Here is a 22124-nt window from a genome sequence, read left to right as displayed (position 1 = left end):
TTATAGAGCAAGACAAAACTGAAACAGAAACACCACACTTGGGACCCATGTAGGTAATAGGCAAGCACCCAGCCAAAGAAACAGTGCCCTTTTAAAGGTAAACTGCTAAAGCAACGACAGAACTCTCCCATGTAAATGGTGCGCTTAGTACATATATCCCAATAAGAGAAAGTGGTGAATCCTGGCATGAATGTATGCAGATATGATGATGCATGCCAAGAGCAAGAGCAAACAATCATAAAACATGAGCAAGGCAGATACAATGAAATATAAATCAACACTAGTGGACAAGTCTCTACACATGCACCTTAAGTAACACACAATGCACCCCATTTTAGAAAAGTCTTGTGCTCTTTTATTTATATTATAACGTCAACATATTAAACATGCATACCAGACTCAACATGGCCCTGCACCATGTATACCAGAAAGAGCTAATCTAAGCATGCTGGGAGGCATGTCCACACCTGGAAATGACATCACTACAACAGCCAGGTAACAGGAATTATAAACTGTGTTATGGAAAAATTATATTTTAGGATTCTAGAGGCATGCATATGCCTATATATGGACGTATAAAACTATCCTTTATATTACAGGATCTGTCAGGAATTGTGCTAAAATTCAATTCAATTTAGAAATCTCTATCCTTATGATAAAGCTGTGCTGTGCAGAGACTTGTGTGAAAAAGCCAACTCTTTGAAAGATTTCGTAGAAAAGCTTTTTTCACTAAACTTATTGCAACTATAAATGTGAATCTTTTTATTGGCTATTTTTTTTTAGATTGGTTGTTTTTCCATACTTTTTAAATGTTATCTGTACAACCCTCCAAGTCAACTGCGCTACCATCACCTCTACCTTGCAGGCTCGCTGCCGAGGCGTTCTCTTCGACTCCAGCCTCTGCTTCGGCCCTCATGTTCAGTCGTTCGCCAAATTCTGCAGCTTCCATCTCAAAAATCTGGCCCCTATATTTAGCGCCAGACGCGGCTAAGGTGCTGGTTCATGCCGTTGTTCTTTCTCACCTTAACAACTCACCTTAACAACAATCCCCTTCTCAGTGGTCTTACGTGTTCCCAGCTTGCACCGCTGCAATCTATAATGAATGCGGCGGCAAGACTCATTTTCCTGTCCGCCCGCACCTCCCACGCCTCCCACCTCTGTCAGTCCCTACATTGGCTTCCAGTTAGATATAGGGCTCAATTTAAGATTCTGGTGCTTGCTTACAAGTCTTTACATAATGCTGCTTCAACCTACTATCCTACCTAAAAAGACAAGTATTGTAACGATACCTTACCTTACCTCCTCGGACCCGCGCAGCACGGCATCCTCTTCCGGTGAGCGGCACAGCCCTTCTGACGCCGGCCGCTCACACCGCTCGTTTTTTTATAATACGGCACATGCGCACCGTAGCCGGCAAGTAACTGCCGACGTAACTCAAACGCGGCCACGCCCCCGGACCTTTTGGGGGCGTGGTTTTAAAGCAACATACCCCACACTATAAAAGGGCGTCCCTGACAGTTGTAAGGCGCCCTAGTGTGGTTCTTGTTGGTTCCCCTAGTGCTCTCTAGCTAAACTATTGATTCTTTACTGGTTATTGACTTTTGGCTTTCCTTATTGACTACTCTACTCTCTGGTTCCCCGTACTTTGGCTTGGTTATCGTTTATCCGTCTTCTGTACTCCCTTGATCTCTGGCTATTCCTTTTGACTACTCTAAACGTTAGTCCGGCCACTCTAAGGTCCGGTATACGTTCTATTTAAGGTTACACTCTGTGAGAAGGGGTCACTATCGTGACAAGTATATCCCGTCTAGGCCCCTATGCTCTGCTGAATACATCTATCCTTGTCAGTACTCCTACCTTTGATGCTCGCATTCTAGACTTCTCCCGGGCTGCACCTTTTCTGTGGAACTCCCTTACCTTCTCCGTTAGACTTTCACCCAGTCTCCATTTCTTTAAAAAAAATCATTGAAAACTCACTTCTTCAGGAAAGCGCATCAATTAAACTGTTAACAGCTTTTCATCCCTGCACCCTGATTCCTCTCCCGCAACTGTCAAAAATATCCTACTAAGTCAGCAGTGAATACGTTTCTAGCAATCTTCTTTGATTCCCCTACCTTTATTTTTTATGTCACTGTACCCTACCCCACACAATCTAGCATGTAAGCTCATTGAGCAGGGCCCTCAACCTCTCTGTTCCTGTGCGTCCAACTTGTCTGGTTACAATTACGTCTGTTAGTCTACCCCTTGTACAGCTCTACGGAACTTGCTGGTGCTATACATAAATGATAAAATATTAATAATACATTTAAAAGAATTATATAAATTTAGCCCGGAGAGTTTCATTAAATATTGTAGTTTCAGTAGATTTACAGATTCTGATTAAAACTCATATATAAAAATCAGATTTTATTAATGTATTTATTTATTTTTTAAAACAATTATCGTAAAACCTTTATTTTCAGATAGAAGAGAAGCATACATTAATGAACATTTTTCCTTAAAATGTAAATATTTCCTTTTTTGCATCTGTTTATTTGGAAGTTACGATGAGATCATTTGTCTATAGAACATCAAAAAAAATAAACAGCCCAGCACTCTATAAAAATGTTAAGTGTCATTGTATTCAGTGCATAGCAGCACACATACAAATGGCAATGTTTCAATGAATACAGTAATCAAGCCTAACAAACACTATGTTAGTCAAAACATTGCAATTTGTCTGCTTTTTACTATGAACTAGGTCAATAAGCACTACTTCACATGTTTGGAGAGTGCTGGCTGGACGGTTTCTTTTTTGGATTTAATCATTGCTGTGGTGATAATTGAGGTTTTTATAGCACCCCCGTTTCAGCAAATGCTCACCTATTTTCTGTTGTATTTGCCACTATACCATCACTCGTTATAGAGCTTTTTATATCTGACAAAAATAAATTAAATATTGATTTGAAAAGAGAAGAGCAAATTTGCTTGTAATTACCAACGAAGGTGGTGATGCTAAGTAATATTTAGTTAGAAAAACTTTTAATGGATTAAATTTACAAAAAATACAAAATTAACATAATTGTTATCTTTATCTGGTCAATTGTATTACAAAATAATGAGTCATAGAATATACCCGATCAAGATATTGCAGTGCTAGCTAGGATCTGTAATTAAGTGGTCAGATGTATACTGATAAGTCAGTCTTGGTTACTGAGAGAAATTGAATTACATCCCCCCAGCTCATATAACATGTGTCAGCTTCATAACATGATGATGTTATTGTAGCTTGTTCCAGAATCTGTCTTATACAGGGAAATGGTGCATATGTTGCGTGTTTACTTTCAGCTGAACACGTGGATCACGTATAAGCTCTGTATATTCTTCATTTAGATTTTTTGCACTCTGCTCTTTTGATCTGTCCGAAAAATAAGCAAAAGAAAGCATATCAATACAAGAAGGTAGCACGCTCTCTCTCTCTATATCTATATCTATAGCTATAAATATGTAGTGTGTAAGGCTAATCAGAGGCATGTCTAGGTTATGTAATTATCTGTTGGCCCCTATAATTGTTCTCTCTCCTTACTTGAACTACATCCTTGTGTGTCTCACCTTACTATCCTTACCCTCTTGTGTGCCTCTTCTTAAACCCCTTACTGCCATTTTTGTCTGTCCTTACCCCAGCTATTAATACCTTACATAGGTATTAAGTTTACCCTCCTTGCATCTCATAATGCTCACTCACTAGTTGTCCCACCCAGCTAACATGATTACTACCGTGAGCGTTCACTATAATTTGTGTGTGTGTGTGTGCTTGTTTTTGTGTAATGGGGAGAAGGTACCTGAAAATATATATGTAATCCACTCTTACCTTTGTCCTCTGTCAGCTCACTGTATCATAATCCACTGGGAAGTCTGTGGAAGACAAAATTTGTTACTGCACCTGAGAGAGAATATGTGAATGGAGAATCAGGGAAATAAAAAAATGGGGATGGTAGTTCCTAAATGACAGGGATGAACAAATAGATTAAAGCCCAATACATAAAGGGGATATCTGTTAAAAACTCACGTATTGAATGCAGGTAGTGTGGAGGTTGGGCCTGTCACGTGGTGAATGGCAGGGGGGAATCCACCCATCTGTCCCATGTGATTTGAAGGCATCATTTGTGACCACATAGGATATCCGTGTCCTGGTTGCATGGTAGGTTGTAGAGGTGACTGATTAGGAGGGGTGTAATGGTGGTGATGATGCACAGAGGACGGTCTAATCTTTTCAGCTCTCATAATTACAGGATTAGCAAAGTGTGAATCCTACGAACATAAAAATACAGACAAAGAACTCAACAATCAAGAAAAGTTCCGTACAGAGGAAATAGAGGGCCGGTGCTCTGTGTTGATAGAGCTCCTCTCCGGGGCTCTGTGTTGATAGAGCTCCTCTCCTCTCCTCTACTGATTAAAAAGCTGTTTTTGGCCTTAAAAAGTATGATTTGGCTGGCATCCTGCAACGTACCTGCTCCTTACACAAGCTGACAATCCTTGCAGGGGTCAAACACTTGACAAGAGCTCATCTATTACACGACTTGGAACATGCGACCTAGAGCACACCAGGTGGGAGAGGTGGCCGATCTCCCGGCCTGGAGTTGCCCGACGTCATCCAGCACTATAGAGGCGCCCCATAACCCCCCCTCCCCCCACCAGTCCGGCGGGGGTGATCCCGGTCCACCTCTGGGAGACTACCTTGCTCAAAAAAGACCATGGGGCAAAACCATGTGGGCTGAAGCAAAATATTCCGACTCCCCCACGCACACAACAGGGTCCCCTGACAACCCAAGGGACATTCAAGATATCATGTCCAGACTGGACATATCTTTCGCTACCTTCTGGTGCAAACTGGAGCTGAGAATGCAGCAGCCTCTACCCAGACAATCGAGTGCCTACTCACCACAAGAGCAGACTCTTTGCCTGAAACGGGAAACTCTGGCTCCAACAGCGCAAGGTGCTCCAACATGGCAGCGAAGCGGGAAGCACACACTGCTCCAGCATAGAGCTAGCACACAGGAGGGCACCAACACAGCCCAGCGCTGGAACTCCTACACGACCTGCGATGCCACCGCACCCGCGGGTTCCCCCATGCTATCTCCAGGTTTCAAAGCCCCACCGGGTATCCACAATGGTACCGGCGGTGAGGGCACCAGAATTAGCCGTCTTAGACCAAGCCTGAGCCAAGCAAAAAGGCAGAGGGGTCATGGAGAGCTCTGTCCCCGGCCTCTGCTCAGATCTGCCGACACTCACCTGTGTCCCAAAGGTTAACACTAATTGGAGGTCAGCCAATCAGACACACCCTGTGTGTATATAAGCTAACCCCTCCCTTGCCTCAGTGCCCTGTTGTGGTCTTGGTTTACCATTGAGCATTGCACTTGTGTTTTGACTATCCCTTTTTGCATAATCCGACCATTCTAGGGATCGTTAATGCAATTCTCTCTACTCTGTCCCTAGTGAACGTTACACCTATTAAGCAATTACTGCAATCACTTATACCTTGACACTTACTCCCTACCTAGGTAAGCTGCTTGAAGCCTCCTGGGGGAAGCATGCCATTAGTTCTCTTGTTGAGATAAGCCTGTTATAAATTTAAAACACGCTACCATTATTGTTTTAATTTATCTTTAACTACAGACAGGTCAGTCTGCATGCTCTGCTCTTATTAGTACTCTTACCACATGTCTGTACTCAAAAGTTCACTCATGTCTTGAATATATTGTTTAGATCATATTAAAAAAAATAGAAAAAATTTGCATTTACCCAAAATGTTGTACATGAAGCTATGTTTGAGGACTGCTGTTGGGGCACCCCAAGCTCGTTTGTATTATTATTATTATAATGCACAACAAAAAATACAACATTTAAAAAAATAAACAAAGTGTATTAGGTGACGCAGATCAGTGTACCATGTTCGGTTACCCCTATCTCTAATCACATTTTCATTAATACTAATTTTATTTTCCTGTAAGAGGCCCTACCCAAATCAGTACATTTACGCCAGATGAAAAGAAGTGTATACCTTTATAAAAAAATAAAATAAAAAGAATAGAGGAAAGGGGAAATAAACTCTTTGAGAAAAAAGAGCCACCACTGATGAAGAAGAATCCGAAACCAGTACCTGGTGTGGCTGGACTGGTGGTTGGGGTGTGCTGGTTGGAGGCTGTGTTAGTGCAAGAGGGGGCAGTGCTTTTAGCATCATATTCTGCATAATGATCTGGTGCATTTGTGCATTCTGCATAAGCATCATCTCGACCATGTCTGCAAAACAAGAAATGTACAGTTTGACAACAGACTCTAACAAGAAAAACTGTGTAGAGTTTTTACAATATTATGTCAGGAATAACATGAAACCCCCCAATGATAAAAAAATAAATTGCAATGAGAGATATAATAACATATCTAACAGTTTCATCATGGTATAAAGTCTGAAAGTGGTGTAATTACCATCACAGTTAATCACTAATCTTGGATTAATGCCAGGGACTAATGAAAGTATTTAGAAAATTGGACAGACTAGATGGGCCGAATGGTTCTTATCTGCCGTCACATTCTATGTTTCTATCTATGTTTCTATGTTAGGCCAAAATAGCGAAAACAGGAAGAAAATCTAACTCTGCTTTCACCCAGCTCATCTGTTTTCGCTCAATATTTGAGATTCTTTCTCAATTTTCTAATTTTTACTTTTTCATTTTGAACCCACAATTCAGTGAATAACCCTGGTAGTGTAGTATGATACAAGTCCACGTATTTTGCTGTATTGGTGGTTTATATGGTAACAAATTCAATGCACATGTTCATTAAATATTATATATATATATAATTTAATCAGATTGAAAAACAAACAAATGCACTGTGGGTTCTTTAGTAATTCCTTAACAAAGTTATTAAACTCTGAAGATTTTGTCCATGGAGTAGTAATATTAAAGGGACACTAGAATAACCAAAACTACTTCATGTCAATGAAGTGGTTTTGTTACCTAGACCCTGTCATTTTTGTGTGGCAATATAAAACATTGCAGTTTTAAGAAAACAGCAGAGTTTACATTTTGGTATAACATGTCATATTACAGTGGCAGTCCTGTTGAAAACTTTACATAATTTAAAGTCTTCATGTGCAAGGTAATTAGGAATAGTATGATGCACCCAATGGCTTTGAATGAGTGCCAAACATGCCCAATAGGTTTCCAATATTTTCCTTTGAAAGGCATTACACTAGAACAAGGATCAGGTTACAAAGAATAGCAGCAGCTGACATGCCCTGGATAAAACATGAGTAAAATTTTTTTTGTTTTTTTGTTTTTTTTTAAAATAATTTTTTAAAGGGCAAGGGCCCAAGCTAAAACTACTAAGGAACACTCAAGTAAAATTATTATTACTAAAAGAATAAAGTTATTAAAACCTTACGGATTTAAGATAATTTCCCAAAATAACTAAAGGATTAACTCTATCATTTATCTATTTTTATTAACATCACATAATGGGTCTAGAGAGGAAAGAGTGGAAAGTATTTCTTATCTATGACCACTAGATGTCACACTACTCTTACAGCTGTTAAAATTTCCTGTGAGAGAAAAACTGTAAACTGGTGGGGGAAAAGACTCCTCATTTTCGAATGCATTATGTAGATAAATAATGTTAATAGAAGTTACTTCCCTTACATAAGCTGCAGAGTTAATTTTCCGTCCAATGCGGCTAAAACCTTATTCAGACTTCCTCAGTGTCTGACTAGCAAAATCTGGACATTGTTAAATAGTGTGCACAACTGCACATTGTCCAGATTTTGCAGTCCAAATACACATGGATGCAGCCAGATTGTTTTACCCTGTTCTGTATGGGGCCTTTTGGACTTCCTAATAAATAACCTTATAAAAGTAGTGTAGTCACCACAGAAACCATTTGAACATATCTGTTGATTACCTCAATTTTGGAATGTTCTCTTGGAGTCATTCTACCACAATAACCACAACTGTAGGACATGGAACACAAACAAGTTTTTATAAAAGAAGAATCAAGTGTGCCAGCTGTCTACTAAAAGGCACCACAGATTTGTGTTGTGTATACAATTTTTGTTCACTATCCCTCACCTTCCTTTATGCTGCCTGAGCGAGGAGGTGGCTGGAAAGCCTGTGGCGAGGGAATTTGAGTGATGAGCGGCTGCTGTGCAGGTAACTGCTGAATTATAGTTGCTGGCTGCTGAGGTAACTGTAAAGAATAAACAGATTAAGCTCATTACAAACAAGAGAAAATCTATAAATATGCCCGATCTGTATGGAACATGGGCATACGCAAATATATCCATGCATTACGACATGTGCACTGATGAGCCACAACATTAAAGGGAAACTCCAGTGCCAGGAAAACAATCCGTTTTCCTGGCACTGCAGGTTCCCTCTCCCTCCCACCACCCAATCCCCAGTTGCTAAAGGGGTGAAAACCCCTTCAGTTACCTACCAGTGGCAGCGACATGTCCCACATCGCTGCTTCTTCCTCCGCCGCCGCTCCTCCCCGTGATTGTGTCGGACGGTGGGCGAGACTGATCCCGCCCACCAGCCGGGGAGACCTAATGCGCATGCAATGCTTTCCTATGGGGAAATGAGCGATGCCCAGCGACGCTCTAGCACAGGTTTCCTGTGCTATGATCCAGGAAGTGCCCTCTAGTGGCTGTCTAGTAGACAGCCACTAGAGGTGGAGTTAACCCTGCAAGGTAATTATTGCAGTTTATAAAAAACTGCAATAATTACACTTGCAGGGTTAAGAGTAGTGGGAGTTGGCACCCAGACCACTCCAATGGGCAGAAGTGGTCTGGGTGCATGGAGTGTCCCTTTAAAACCACCTGCCTAATATCGTTTATGTCCCCTTTGTGCTGCTAAAACAGCTTTGATGCTTCAAGACATAGACTCCACAAGACTTCTGAAAGTGTCCTGTGGTATCTAGCTCCAATACATTAACATCAGATTCTTTAAGTCCTGCAAGTTGCAATGTGGGGCCCCCATGGACCGGATTTGTTGTTCCAGCACATCTCACAGATGCTCAATCTGATTAAGATCTGGGGAATCTAGAGGCCGAGGCAACACCTTGAACTCTGTCATGTTCCTCAAACCATTTCTGAACAATTTGTGCAGTGTGACAGTGTGCATTATTCTGCTGAAAGAGACCACTGCCATCAGGGAACACCATTGCCATAAAGGGGTGTAAGTAGTCTGCAACAATCTCTAGGTAGGTTTCCCAGCAGAACATTGCACAGAGCATAACCCTCCCTCCACTGGCCTGTATTCTTCCCACAGTGCATCCTGCTGCCCTCACTTCTGCAGATAAATGACACACACGCACCTGGCCATCCAGCGGATCTAAAAGAAACCAATATTCATCGGACAAGGTAACATTCTTCCACTGCTCCATGGTTCAGTTCTGATGCTCACATCCCTATTGAAAGTGCTGTGTGTTCTGACACCTTTCTATCATGGCAAGCATTAAGTTTTTCAGAAATTTAAATTACAATAGCTCCTCTGTGTGGCTGGACCAGGCGTGCTTGCCTTCGCTCCACAAGTGCATCAATGAGTCTTGGTAACCCGTGAACCTTCCTGGTGCTTTGCAAAGCCTAGGTGAAGCTCTGCACATTTACCACTTTGTGCCAGGTGGCTCTGCAGTCAAAGGTGCACCCGTGGTTGGACACACTGACCACTGTAAAACACGCACGCAATTAACTCAGCAGGCCTGCCGCATCAAATACTGTCCTCCTTCGTAAACTGCACCAGTCCAACACAATGTTAACCCTTTGTTGTCCACATTGGTTTGTGCTATACAGAGTTAACCCTTCAGGTGTCAGTATGATTTAACCTTGTCAATTGCCCAGTCAATGGTTTTACTGTGTCCTTGGTAATTAACCTGTTACGAATGCCCAGATATTTTGTATTGAGATGTTCTGAAGAGTTTAGCCTACCATGGCTGGAGGGTAATTTCTATCACAAGGGACCATAGTCTTTGGGTGAGACACCAGCCCATGAGTCTCTCTGCAAGATTCTGCTCCAAATTATTTAAATGCAAATGTAAACATTGACACTAAAATAGTGAATACAACTGAGCTGGAGATTTTTTTCCATATCAGCTATTTCACTCTACAGTTTACAATCCCGGTTTTAATTTGTAACAATTTGCAGTATAATGAATAAACCCTTAAACATGAATGGTTGGGAAGTCACCAAGGCTTTGAAACTACCTATGTTCTGCTTCCATCTCAGTTATTTTAGCTTTACATTTGCAATTCCTTGGAGAATACAATAGTTTGGTTAAGCTAAGTTTATATTTCTAAATGGGCACTCTAATCACCATAATCACCACAACTCATTGTAGTTGTTATGGTACTATCAGTTTTTGGTTACAACCTCACACTTTCTCTCACAGTAGTAGTTTAACAAACTATACAACCAAAGCCCAGAATATCTGCTGTAGCTGGGTTAATACATTTTTTTTTATTTCCAAATGTGCGTACAGACCTATCAAACCTTGCTTAGGATGGAAATAATGCCTTTGCACAATACATCATCCAGATAGTACAAAAATCACTCTACCAACGTTATTACAAGTTTAATGTTGTATTATGAATGGTTGGATTATTCTACAGCTTGTACTCAAAGTTAAAGGTGTTCTTATAGTAGTGAAGAAAAAAAGATTGCCATTGGCGCATGAATCAAAATAATTTCCATTGTTTTCACTGCTCTGTATGAAAATTATGATAATTATAAAAGATCTACCTGTTGTTGGATGATTCTGGGAGGTTCTGGAGGAGGTGGTGGAGGATAAAAGCGTATAGGCGGCTCAGCAGGAGGTGGTGGATGGTAATACGGCACATGGGCCACTGGTTGAAGAGGTTCCGCACTGAATTTTTTGCGACGTGTGCCCTCCCAAGTGTGGGGCCGAGCGATCTCTTCAAGGAGGTGTTGTTCCTGTGAATATTGAATCATATTTATATTTAAGACAAACAGGACAAAGTGTTCAAATGTAAAAATTCTGTAGTTTTACTGGAAAGAAATATCTCATTTTAAAATGTCATTATTATTTATAAAGCGCCAACAAGTTCTGTAGCGCTGTTTATTTCATGCATCTTAAAGAGGGGTTCCAGGCATTGGACCATCCTTTCTGCTTCAGAACCTGCTTTGTAATTTAAATCATTGCTTAGCGTTTAACTCAGCAACGTTGTAGAACGTTAAGTAACTTGATTGGCTGACACATTTCATGCCACTTCAGAAGATGCAAAGCAAGTGGATTTACAGTAATGTCAAATGTGACTGTGTTTTGTGTTTAGTTATTAGTTTAAAAAAAAATGTTTGCACATGTTGTTAATGCTATATCTGTATAATCCATTAAATATTGGTCAAATCCAACATGTAGACTAATTTTAATGAACCCAAGTTTATCAACCATAAAAGGAATGAAAACTAAAACGTTTTAAAAACCTACCTATTGATAATTTAATTATCTTCCACACTTTTCAATCTATAATACCAATAAAGAAATACTTTTTTGCTAAAAATCTAATTTCCTCAAATGCCCCTTTGGAAATTTTAAAATTTTTCATTCAAGATCTTCATTTATCTGGTTGGTTAGTTAGAGATGGGATAAAAATTCAGGACCTATACGATACCTCTGGTATTTGCAGCTTTTCAAGTATTAAAGAAAAAATTGGACTTGTAAATAAAGAACATTTCACTTACTTAAGAATAAAAAAACTTTCTTTCTAAGGTAACTATAATTAAAGACCCGCCTTTTGACAAGATCCTTTTTGGAGAGGTTAAAAATAAATCTTCAGCAGTTACAAGATCTTTGGAGGTATTAAATCAAGAGGTAAAATACAATACGATCTCTAGATGGGAAACCGAATTAAATAAATCTTTTTTAATGTCAGGATTGGTCAAAAGTATTTGAAGCTTTAAGGAAAACGGTCCATTGTATAAATATACAGGAAGCATACCTTAAACTTATCCATAGATGGTTTTTGGTCCCTTCGAAAATATGTAAATTCCAAGCTAACTCCTCAAATATCTGTTGGCATTGTAAGAGTGAATGTGGCTCATTCAAACATGTGTGGTGGGACTGTACAGGATTAGATATTCTTAAATTGGAATTATCTAAACTTTTTATTGACGCTATCTCCAGAAAGATTCCTATTCCATTTAGACTTCCCAAAAATGGATAAATTCTCTAAATATTTGACTATACATGTCTTGATGCCTGTCAAATTGTGCATTGCTAGAAAATGGAAACAGAATATATCTCCCTCTATAACAGACATCCAAACTCAGATTCAATATCAAGGTTTAATGGAAAAGGCGGTATATTTTAAGGATAACAATAACAGTTCCTACAATAAGATTTGGGGGAAATGGTTTGATTACTACAAAGAATAAACTATCTATACCTTATTTAAATTAATAACCCTGGCATAGATGCATTTATAAGATAAAACACGAATAATAACATTCCAAAAGTGGCTCTAGCACTAAATGATTATTTTAAAGAAGTGACACTGACTCCGTCCAACTCTCAGATCCCGATGGCTGACCCGATATCTTTTTTATGTTGTATGTCTTTTTATGTAGCTTTGTATACACTGTAATGTAATATTCATATGTTGATGTTTATCTTGTGATGAAACAACTATTACTGTTTAATACTTGTTTAATCTTAAAAAATGGAATGTGGAAAGAAAAAAAAAGGAATAAAAACTAACTTTAAGAGATAACAAGGTATGTATACTGCATAGATAGGATAAGCTAGATAAATATATGGATCAAGATTATAATTATTCTTTGGGTGGGGACACAGTTTAGGTTGTGCTTGTCATGGCATATACAAACTAAATTAAAATACATAACTTTTCATCTACACATCGTGTTAATAAAAATGCTAATAAACATATAGATTTGAAAGATTTTTAAAGCTCTTTTAAACTTTGGTCACTCCCCCACCTGTCAGTAACGCATAGAATGAAAGCGAATAAATCACAATATAGATGGATGCAGGTGTGACAGGTGGAAAAGGCTGCCTCTCTACGCCAACTCCCAACAAGCCTTCAAATAAAACATACAAATAAAAGTGCTGGAACATAATATCATCAAGCGGACACTGAAGGGCGCCAAGTATCACCTTAGGATCAGAAAGAACAAAAAGTATATAGAAGCAAAAAGGTAGAAAAACAGTTACCTACCACTCCTAAAAAAGCTCACATATAAAAGAGAAAAACAGATGGAAACATATAATGGCACAATAACTGTATTGATAACAATAAATAAAACTATTGTTTTTCTTGCACTTATCTTTTTAGATTAGTGCATTGTTTTTTTTGAGAGTTTACTTGCTACCATAGTTCTATTTATTGTTATTATATGTGAGCTTTTTAAAGCTACAGGAGTGGTTACTGCTTTTTACCCATTTGCTTCTATATACTTTTTCTTACTGTTCTTAAGTTGATATTTGGCGCCCTCCAAGGTGGCCTACATTGAAATGAGACAGCAGGAGAACCCTCCCACAGTAGGTTCTACTGCACTCTGTCACACTGATATTCTCTCAGAGCACTTCCTGCAAGAATAAAGGGACCAAGTGACTGATGTAACTATGTTCTGATGTGCTGGCATCATTAAAGAGGATTACGCTACTTATGGACACTTTACAATCCCACTGAGTTGTGTAACAATCTTGTACCTGCGAGCATTACGGCTCTGAAACACTGGAGAGGAGGTAAGTATATAGCATCTCCTAAAGCTATTCAATATATCATTTATTTATGATAAAATTATATATTTGTTTTGGAGGCTGTTATATGAGCATTATGAGAAGTTCACTTTTTAATATTTATCTGACAGAGCACTATTGTTAGTTTGCTTATTTGCATGATGAGAGAATCATGGCTTATTGCAAACAAACAAAATATCCATGCAACCTAGCACCCCCTCGAACCTCATTAGCCTGCATGTTTCCCCAGAAATCCATAAACTGCGTTTTTCCTATTCTGTTGAATGAGGTCTGGTCGCACTTCTGAAACACTTGGGAGGGAAATGAATAGATACGCACGCGCGCACGCGCGCACGCACGCACGCACGCACACACACACTTTACCTTGATGAGAAATATAGAGCAGGCTGCATGTGATATCATACACATACTAGAAACAAATGGAAAACTAGTGAGAAATCTCAGCCACTTCCTAGTTGAGGTGAACATCAGAGGAGAAGGCTGAGAACAAGGCAAAATCATAAAAAGAAATAAAAGAAGTCAGATGCCGATACTGCTGTTCATTCATTGGCATCAATGGATTGTTCTTAACCAATGAAGAAGTGCCTGTGTATAGTATATGCACAGAATTAAAGGGATACTCTAAGCACTAAAACAACTTCAGCTTAATTAAGCAGTTTTGGTGTATAGATCATGTCCCTGCAGTTTCACTGTTCAATTATCTGCCATTTAGGAGTTAAATCACTTTTGTTTCTGTTTATTCAGCCCTACCTACGTATCTCCTGGCAGTGACTCACATAGCCAACATGAAAAAATTGTTTCATTTTCAATCAGATTTGACAAGCACAGTTTGTTTATTTTAGAAGCTTTTTTCTCCTACTCTGTGAATAGAACTTTAATCCCACAGCAGGCTATTAACAGAGAAGGAGATACATTCTAAACTAAACAGAAAGTTTACACATTAGAACTCTCTTTACTTGAAATGTGTAGGGAGACTCAGGGGCGTACCTAGAGCATTTGGCACCCGGGGCGGACCCTGAGTGTGGCACCTTCCCCCCCCCCCCCATAATAAAAATTTAAGAAAACACCCACAGTTTTTTTGCTTTCCTATGGACTGTTTGAATGTGCGCGCAGCTCTTGCCGCGCATGTGCATTCGGCTCCACTCGGGAGCTGACGTCGGCGGGGGAGAAGAGGTCAACCCTTAAAACCCATTCAGCCACTTACCTTTCTCCAGCGTCAGGCTCCCTCGGCGCTGGTGACCTCTCCTCCCCCTGCCGACGTTAGATTAGATCCAATCTGTGCATTCAAACTGCCCATAGGAAAGCATTACTCAATGCTTTCCTATGGACGTCCAGCGGCTTCTCACGGTGAGTTTTACAGTGAGAATTGCGGAAGCACCTCTAGCGGCTGTCAGTGAGACAGCCACTAGAGGCTGGATTAACCCTCAGTGAAACATATGTTTTCAGCTGCAGGGTTAAAACTAGAGGGACCTGGCACCCATACCACTTTATTGAGCTGATCCTTAGAAATAGCATAGGAAAGGGATTTTGGTTCAAAAGATGTAGCGGCTAGGGCAGAGGTTTTGTAGAAGGGGGCCAGGGCAGGGGTTTTGTATAAATGCGCCATTTTTGTAGAAGGGGGAAGACCAGTGCTTTTGTAGAAAGGGGATGGTGAGAAACTTCTAGAAAACTCCTCCCCTGCCCCTTTCTACAAAGCCCCTGGTCTCGCCCCTTCTAGAAAACCCCTGCCCTTCGCCCTTCATATAAAAACCCTGCACACTGATCACATAAATCTCATACACTCCCTACACATAAAAACCCTGCACCCTGATCACATAAATTTCATACACTCCCTACACATAAAAACCCTGCACCCCGATCACATACATTTCATAAACTCCCTACACATAAAAAACCCTGCACATCCCCCTTAATTAAAAAAAAAAAAAAGCTGCACACCCCCTTAAAAAAACTAAAACCTGCACAACCCCCCTTAATTAAAAAAAATCCTGCAAACCCTTAATAAAAACTCTGCACACCCCCTTAATAAAAAACAGAAACTTGCACAACCCCCCTAACAAAAAACATGCACACCCCCCTTAATAAAAACCCTGCACACCCCCTTAATAAAAAACAAAAATCTGCAGTGCACATCCTCCCTTAATAAATAAAATACTGCAACCCCATTAATTAAAAAAAAACAACCTGCACCCCCCTTTAATTAAACATACCCCCTCTAAATAAACTTCCCCCGTGCTGCACCCCCTTTAATTAAACCACACCCCTCTTTAATTAATCCACCCCCCTCTAATCAATCCACCCCCTCTAATTAATCCACCCCCTCTAATTAATCCACCCCCTCTAATTAATCCACCCTCCCTCTAATTAATCCACCCTCCCTCTAATTAATCCACCCCCCTCTTTAATTAATCCACCCCCTCTAATTAATCCACCCCCTCTAATTAATCCACCCACTCTAATTAATCCACCCTCCCTCTAATTAATCCATCCCCCCATTAATTAATCCCCCTCCCTCTAATTAATCCACCCCCTCTAATTAATCCACCCCCTCTAATTAATCCACCCCCTCTAATTAATCCACCCCCCCTTTAATTAATTCAGCCCCCCTCTAATTAATCCACCCCTCTAATTAATCCACCCCCCCTCTAATTAATCCAACCCCCCCTAATTAATCCACCCCCTCTAATTAATCCACCCCCTCTAATTAATCCACCCCCTCTAATTAATCCACCCCCCTTTAATTAATTCAGCCCCCCTCTAATTAATCCACCCCCCCTCTAATTAATCCACCCCCTCTAATTAATCCACCCCCTCTAATTAATCCACCCCCCTCTAATTAATCCACCCCCCTCTAATTAATCCACCCCCCTTTAATTAATTCAGCCCCCCTCTAATTAATCCACCCCCCTCTAATTAATCCACCCCCTCTAATTAATCCACCCCCCTCTAATTAATCCACCCCCCCTCTAATTAATCCACCCCCTCTAATTAATCCACCCCCTCTAATTAATCCACCCCCTCTAATTAATCCACCCCCCCTTTAATTAATTCAGCCCCCCTCTAATTAATCCATCCCCCTCTAATTAATCTCCCCCCCAATTAATCCACCCCTCTAATTAATCCACCCCCCTCTAATTAATCCACCACCTCTAATTAATCCACCCCCTCTAATTAATCCACCCCCCCTCTAATTAATCCACCCCCCTCTAATTAATCCACCCTCCCTCTAATTAATCCACCCCCCTCTAATTAATCCAACCTCCCTTTAATTAAGTCAGCCCCAGACATAAAATAACTACTTTCTACTTACATTTTGATGATGCCTGGGTGCCTCACCGCCCGGAAATGGATCCTTCCGCTGAAGATCCGTGAAGGCGGACTGACGGCGCTGCGCACGTCGTCATCACGTTGCGCGACGCCGCGGCCCGCAGCGCTCCTCCCCTTCCTCCTCATAAAGAAAGAAGTCCCGCCGGTGTTTGGCCGCAAAGGTGCTGCGGCTGTGCGCAGCGTAATGATGGGGGGTGACACATGACACTGGAAGTCATGGCACCCCCCTAGTCAGTGGCACCCGGGGCGGGCCGCCCCCCCCCCCTTAGTACGCCACTGGGGAGACTGTGTACATCATATGCAGAGGAAGTGTTGCTAGAGTTGAATGAACAAATTGATATAACCCCTAAACGGCAGAGAACATAGCAGTTTAACTGCAGGGTCATTATTTATACACCAAAACCACTCCATTAAGGTAAAGTTGTTTTGGTGCTTATAGTGCCCCTTTAAAATTAGAAAGCCTGGAACTCACATCCCACACTGGCTAATGAAAACTGCATGAGCTGGAGTTATATCTCCAGCAGCAACATTATATATTGTTTCTTATTGAACCAAAGCGCATACAGGTTCCTAGCACCAAACCACTTCAAAACACTGAAGTGGTAATGGTGCTTGGAGTAAGCCATTAAAGATGGGTGGTACAACCATCTTGGAGCATCCATTTAACTGTATACTTTGCACACACTCTTGAGCTACTCACTCTCAGTTTGTGCAGCAGATCCTTCCTCCTGCGCAAAGCAGACTGCAGTGCCTCCTCATGGCCATCATAACTTCCTAAATACAAAGGACACTGTCACAATTACAGACAACACAATGACCTACATAATCATGCATTTGTTCTGAACATCTTCCAGGTTGCACAGCCTATGATATATCTACTTTACTTGTAAACCTAGGCCAATCTCACACATACCCTGGATCAGTTAGCCTAATATTTTACACAGTAGCCTTCAATATCCCCAGTAATAAAGGCTTTAAATCTATGCTCCGCTAAAATTGGCTAGACTAATTTTCAGCCCCGAATATTCCTAATTATCATACAGATAGAGAGATTTGCTGTTGCACAATGAGCCAACACCCTATTACATAAACATGCTTTGTAAGGTGTGATCTCACCACTAGCATTTATTTGGCTTTGCCAAGCTCTACACCAAACGACATAGAAAAATAACTTGTAGTTTTAACACAAGTAGGTAGGTAACATGTTTACCGGCTAATCTAACCCACTTAACATATGACATCAAATAATAACCCCCTACAGCCTGATCACCCAATTTCTTCCAATAGGCTTCTTACTTGCAGTGCTAGGCTCAGTGTCAGATTCCTCAGCCATGTCACGCTCATTTTCCAGTCTCTGATAAACATCAAACAGAAATTAAAACAGTTAGATAAGAAGGCTCTAATTGATGAAGTACTGTAATTATGTTCTTTTATGAGCTGAAAGATGGGTTTATAAATTAGGCAGACACAAGTAACGAATGGAAGGAGGCATGATTGGTGCTCTGGGTTCTGAGATTGTTATGGATGCTTCTAAACATAATACATAAGGGGGGTGCATAATACATAATTGAATTTATACCTACCGTAATTAGTTATGTACATCAGTGTTTTTTACATCAGCAAAATTAATACTTTTGTAAGAATATTAGCACTCTAAGAACTTAAAAAATTAACAATTATGTATATTATAGTTTACATTAAAACCTTTTGTTAGAGTTCTTAATGAATACATATGCAAAACATAAAAAGCACTTTGAGGTCTTGTTATGGAGATTTCATAATAAATCATAAGACCAAAGGTAGTGGTTCAATTGTAGTGTGTTAGAGTAATGTGTTAGGCCTAGGGTAATGTAGTGGTTCGTGTGTAGAGGGTTCGTTTAGTATAGGGCAGGGTTGCCCAAAATGTAGTTTTAAATCTGCAGCTTTCATGATGTTTTGCCATTCTAAAGGCATTCCAAAGGCACGCAAAGCATCATGGGAGTTGTAGCTCTACAACATCTGGGGATCTACATTTTGGGCACCCATGATGTAGGGGTTACATGGAGGAATGTCCCAGTGCTGCCTGAGATTAGTGGGAGTTACAGCCCCGGGCAGAACATATATCAGCTGCCATCAGTAAAATAGCCACAAGTACTCCTCAGAAGTGTAACTCCCACAAATCTTGAGCAGACTCTGACATGTATGTTTGTGTTTTACCCAAGCTTATGACCCACAGACTACAAGGAGTTAATCTGTGCATTATTACTCATGGATTAAAGAAATAAATGTATAGGCGATGTCACCATCCGTACAAATAGAAATAAATCATTAGAAGCAGTTTAGTAGTTCCACGGGTGCGAAACTCTCACCTTCTCCAGTAGTTTAAGTTTCAGCCTAGTCATGTGATCCACCAGTGACTGATCCTCCATCTTCAGCGTGACCCTTCCATGACAAAGGGACACAAAATGCAAATTAAAGTTAAATGTTATATTTAAAGCCCATTTTTTTCACTTCTGAATATGGCTCCCTTGCCTTTTCAGTGGAAATCACTGTCCATGAGTCTCTTCTAGAAATAAGTTTGACTCTGTCATAAAAAAAGTAGTTTTTTAATACATGCCTTTCCTTGTCACTATGAACCCTTTATTTGGTCTATTACTCTATCAAAATATCTTACCTTATCGCTCTGCTCAATGTGTACCATGTAATATATTCCTTAATTGGCCATCTTTATATCACTATATACCCATACTCAAACATTGCTTCCTAGCCCGAGAGAAGGTAAAATAAAATACAAATAAAAGCATACTTTTAGACTACGCAGAGAAGAGGCCTGTTAATACTGCACCTGCTTACTTTATCCGATATATTTTTTTGTTCCAGCCTTTGTCCAGTAAATGTTGTGCCCTCAATGTAGATTTATGTGACACTTGCCACTTCCTGTAAACAGTTTGGTAACCAAGGGATGTAAATTATCTGGCCCAACCCTTAAATCCTTTGGATAGGCCTCTATGTTTAAAAGAAACCTAACAACTGACTCCTCCTTGATAATCTTTATGCTGTATTTCAGGAGGAGACAAGAGTTAGTTTTCCATGTTACATAAACAGAGTGCTTTTGTGTAATGCATACCAGTCCCAAGTGTCCCTATTATGGATGGACCCTCTGTTTTCTATTTGTATTTTTGGTGTGCCTGAGTCTATACAAGAGCTCCACAGCAATACATCTCCCTTTAAATTGTCTTTAAAATACAATAAATGTATTTAAAAGCCAGTCTGTGTAAATAAGATACAATATTCTTATTCTAAATTACATTTTGGTTAAATTTATTTGTATTAGTAAATCATAACGTCATCTTACATTTCTCAGGAAAGCCTTGCCCCAGTGATACCGGAGAAACTGACGGAAGCCAAGCACAGAGAGATGGACACAGGTTTCTTCAGGAAGGAAGAGATTCTTTATTGGATCACCGATCGGGACTCAGAGGGACTAATGTCACCAAAATACAGCAAGTTCTGAGCCCCGGACAATAGTGCAGGCTCCTTATATAGGCATATAACTCCTCCCATATTAAGCTCCACCCGCACATTCTCTTAACCAATCAACACAAATAAGAATTAACTTCCTGTTTGACCGCATGGCTTGTCCAGCACAATGGAGGAGGGGGAATACTACATCCTGTATTCTTGCACATGCTCCGTACACTACTGATCGTATCTTGCCTCGTGCAACCAACTGATCGATACGTCAGCATATGCACGTACACATGCCACGTGGTAATCTCGGCCTACTAAATTTATTTTTACCGAGATTCCACCACATTCCCCCCTTTGATGCCTCTTGATATTTTACAATTACTTGAGGCATCACTTAACCTTGGTTTGCTTACACCGCAAGTTACCTTGAACCAGACCAGACTTATCTTATGATGTGAATCTTTTAACACTCATCTTCCTGCATTGGTTCTCCCTGATCTAAAGCCTTATACTTATAAATCGCCATTATCTGTGCAGCAGCCTTCCTCTCTGCTATACTTCCTATCAGGCTTTGCACAGACCTAACTACTAAGGGTATAAGACACGGTAGGAGTAGACACAACATTAAAATTAGTAGGACTCCACCTACCACTGCCTTAAGCCCTCCAAACCACTCATACCAGCTACCAAACCAACTACTTGGATTATACCCTTTCCATACCTGAGTAGGCACATGCGCTAGTTTAACCATATGGCTAGTAAGCTCAGCTATTGCTTGCCCTTCGTCGTCTATTTGAAGACAGCAATTGCTCAGGTTAAACTTCCCACATACACCTCCCTCTACTGCCAAAAGGTAATCCAAGGCTAATCTATTTTGGTAGACTGCTGTCCTCATCCTGGTGTTATGCTTCGCTAGAAGATTGAGCGCTTGTGATGTCTCATTTGTGATAATCTCAACCACCGCCTGTAATCTTATAATACGGTTGAGCATATAAATAGGGGTTCTATAACCAAAGGTACCATCCTCAGCCCACGTGGCTGGCCCATAATAGTCTATGATACGCTGGGGAGGCCATTCATTATCTTCCCAGGTGCCTATCTCTATGGGTCCCCTTTTCTTCCTATGATTCACATCATACACTTTAACACCTAAAGTCTCACCTGTTTCAATCGGTAACAAGAAGAAGGATGGTTTGAGCATACCCAACACACATGCCCCTTCCCAGTCCTGTGGCAACTCCGAATAGGCCTTCTTACCACAGTTCCAGTACAAATTTGCTGGGGCTCTCCAGGTAGATGTGATGGATAGATCAAACCACACGTCCTTTAAATTGGCGTATCTAGCAAACGGGTTTGATGGTTCTGAGACATTTGAAGCCGACCACCAAGTTGTATTCTTTGTATCATCATCATAAGCTTTTTGCCCTAGACAAGTTAATTCTCCTACAGAAGTATTATACATTATTCCTTTCCTTGCTATGCAAACATAACCTATGATGGAGGTCTTTAATCTCCACTCAGATTTACCTCTAACACTCATATGATAATCGGCTTGTGTAGATATTAATTGGTCAACT

The 22124-nt window shown here is 40.4% G+C and overlaps 1 protein-coding gene across 3 annotated transcripts; it reads right to left on the bottom strand.

Moving 5' to 3' along the window:
- Positions 1–2388: 2388 nt before the first annotated feature.
- Positions 2389–20010, bottom strand: C8H21orf58 (chromosome 8 C21orf58 homolog). 3 transcript variants are annotated; one of them, XM_063428742.1, is made up of 10 exons: positions 19922–20010; positions 19446–19518; positions 18394–18451; positions 17798–17871; positions 10773–10964; positions 8106–8223; positions 6140–6279; positions 4049–4290; positions 3851–3894; positions 2389–3397 (listed from the first exon to the last, which is right to left on the bottom strand). In XM_063428742.1, exons 2-9 carry the CDS (start codon positions 19503–19505, stop codon positions 3876–3878), a joined length of 903 nt encoding a protein of 300 aa, XP_063284812.1. In that variant the 5' UTR covers positions 19506–19518; positions 19922–20010; the 3' UTR covers positions 2389–3397; positions 3851–3875. The 3 variants fall into 3 exon arrangements, with proteins under 3 accessions (XP_063284812.1, XP_063284813.1, XP_063284814.1); XM_063428743.1 differs by having other exon boundaries at positions 19930–20002; XM_063428744.1 differs by lacking the exon at positions 19922–20010 and adding an exon at positions 19883–19903.
- Between the last annotated feature and the right edge of the window lie 2114 nt (positions 20011–22124).

The sequence above is a fragment of the Pelobates fuscus genome, chromosome 8 (genome assembly GCF_036172605.1).
Source record: "Pelobates fuscus isolate aPelFus1 chromosome 8, aPelFus1.pri, whole genome shotgun sequence".
NCBI classification, from domain to species: domain Eukaryota; kingdom Metazoa; phylum Chordata; class Amphibia; order Anura; family Pelobatidae; genus Pelobates; species Pelobates fuscus.
This window is presented reverse-complemented; position numbering and strand designations above follow the sequence as displayed.

What these genes read in the sequence shown, in the direction of transcription:
- C8H21orf58 (XM_063428742.1), bottom strand. Translation starts at nt 19,505, where the DNA reads ATGGAGGATCAGTCACTGGTGGATCACATGACTAGGCTGAAACTTAAA. An exon ending in AACTTAAACTACTGGAGAAG is followed by an intron (nt 18,452 to 19,445) that starts GTGAGAGTTTCG and finishes GATGTTTATCAG; the next exon opens with AGACTGGAAAATGAGCGTGA. An exon ending in CTCAGGCAGCATAAAGGAAG is followed by an intron (nt 6,280 to 8,105) that starts GTGAGGGATAGT and finishes CTTGTTTTGCAG; the next exon opens with ACATGGTCGAGATGATGCTT.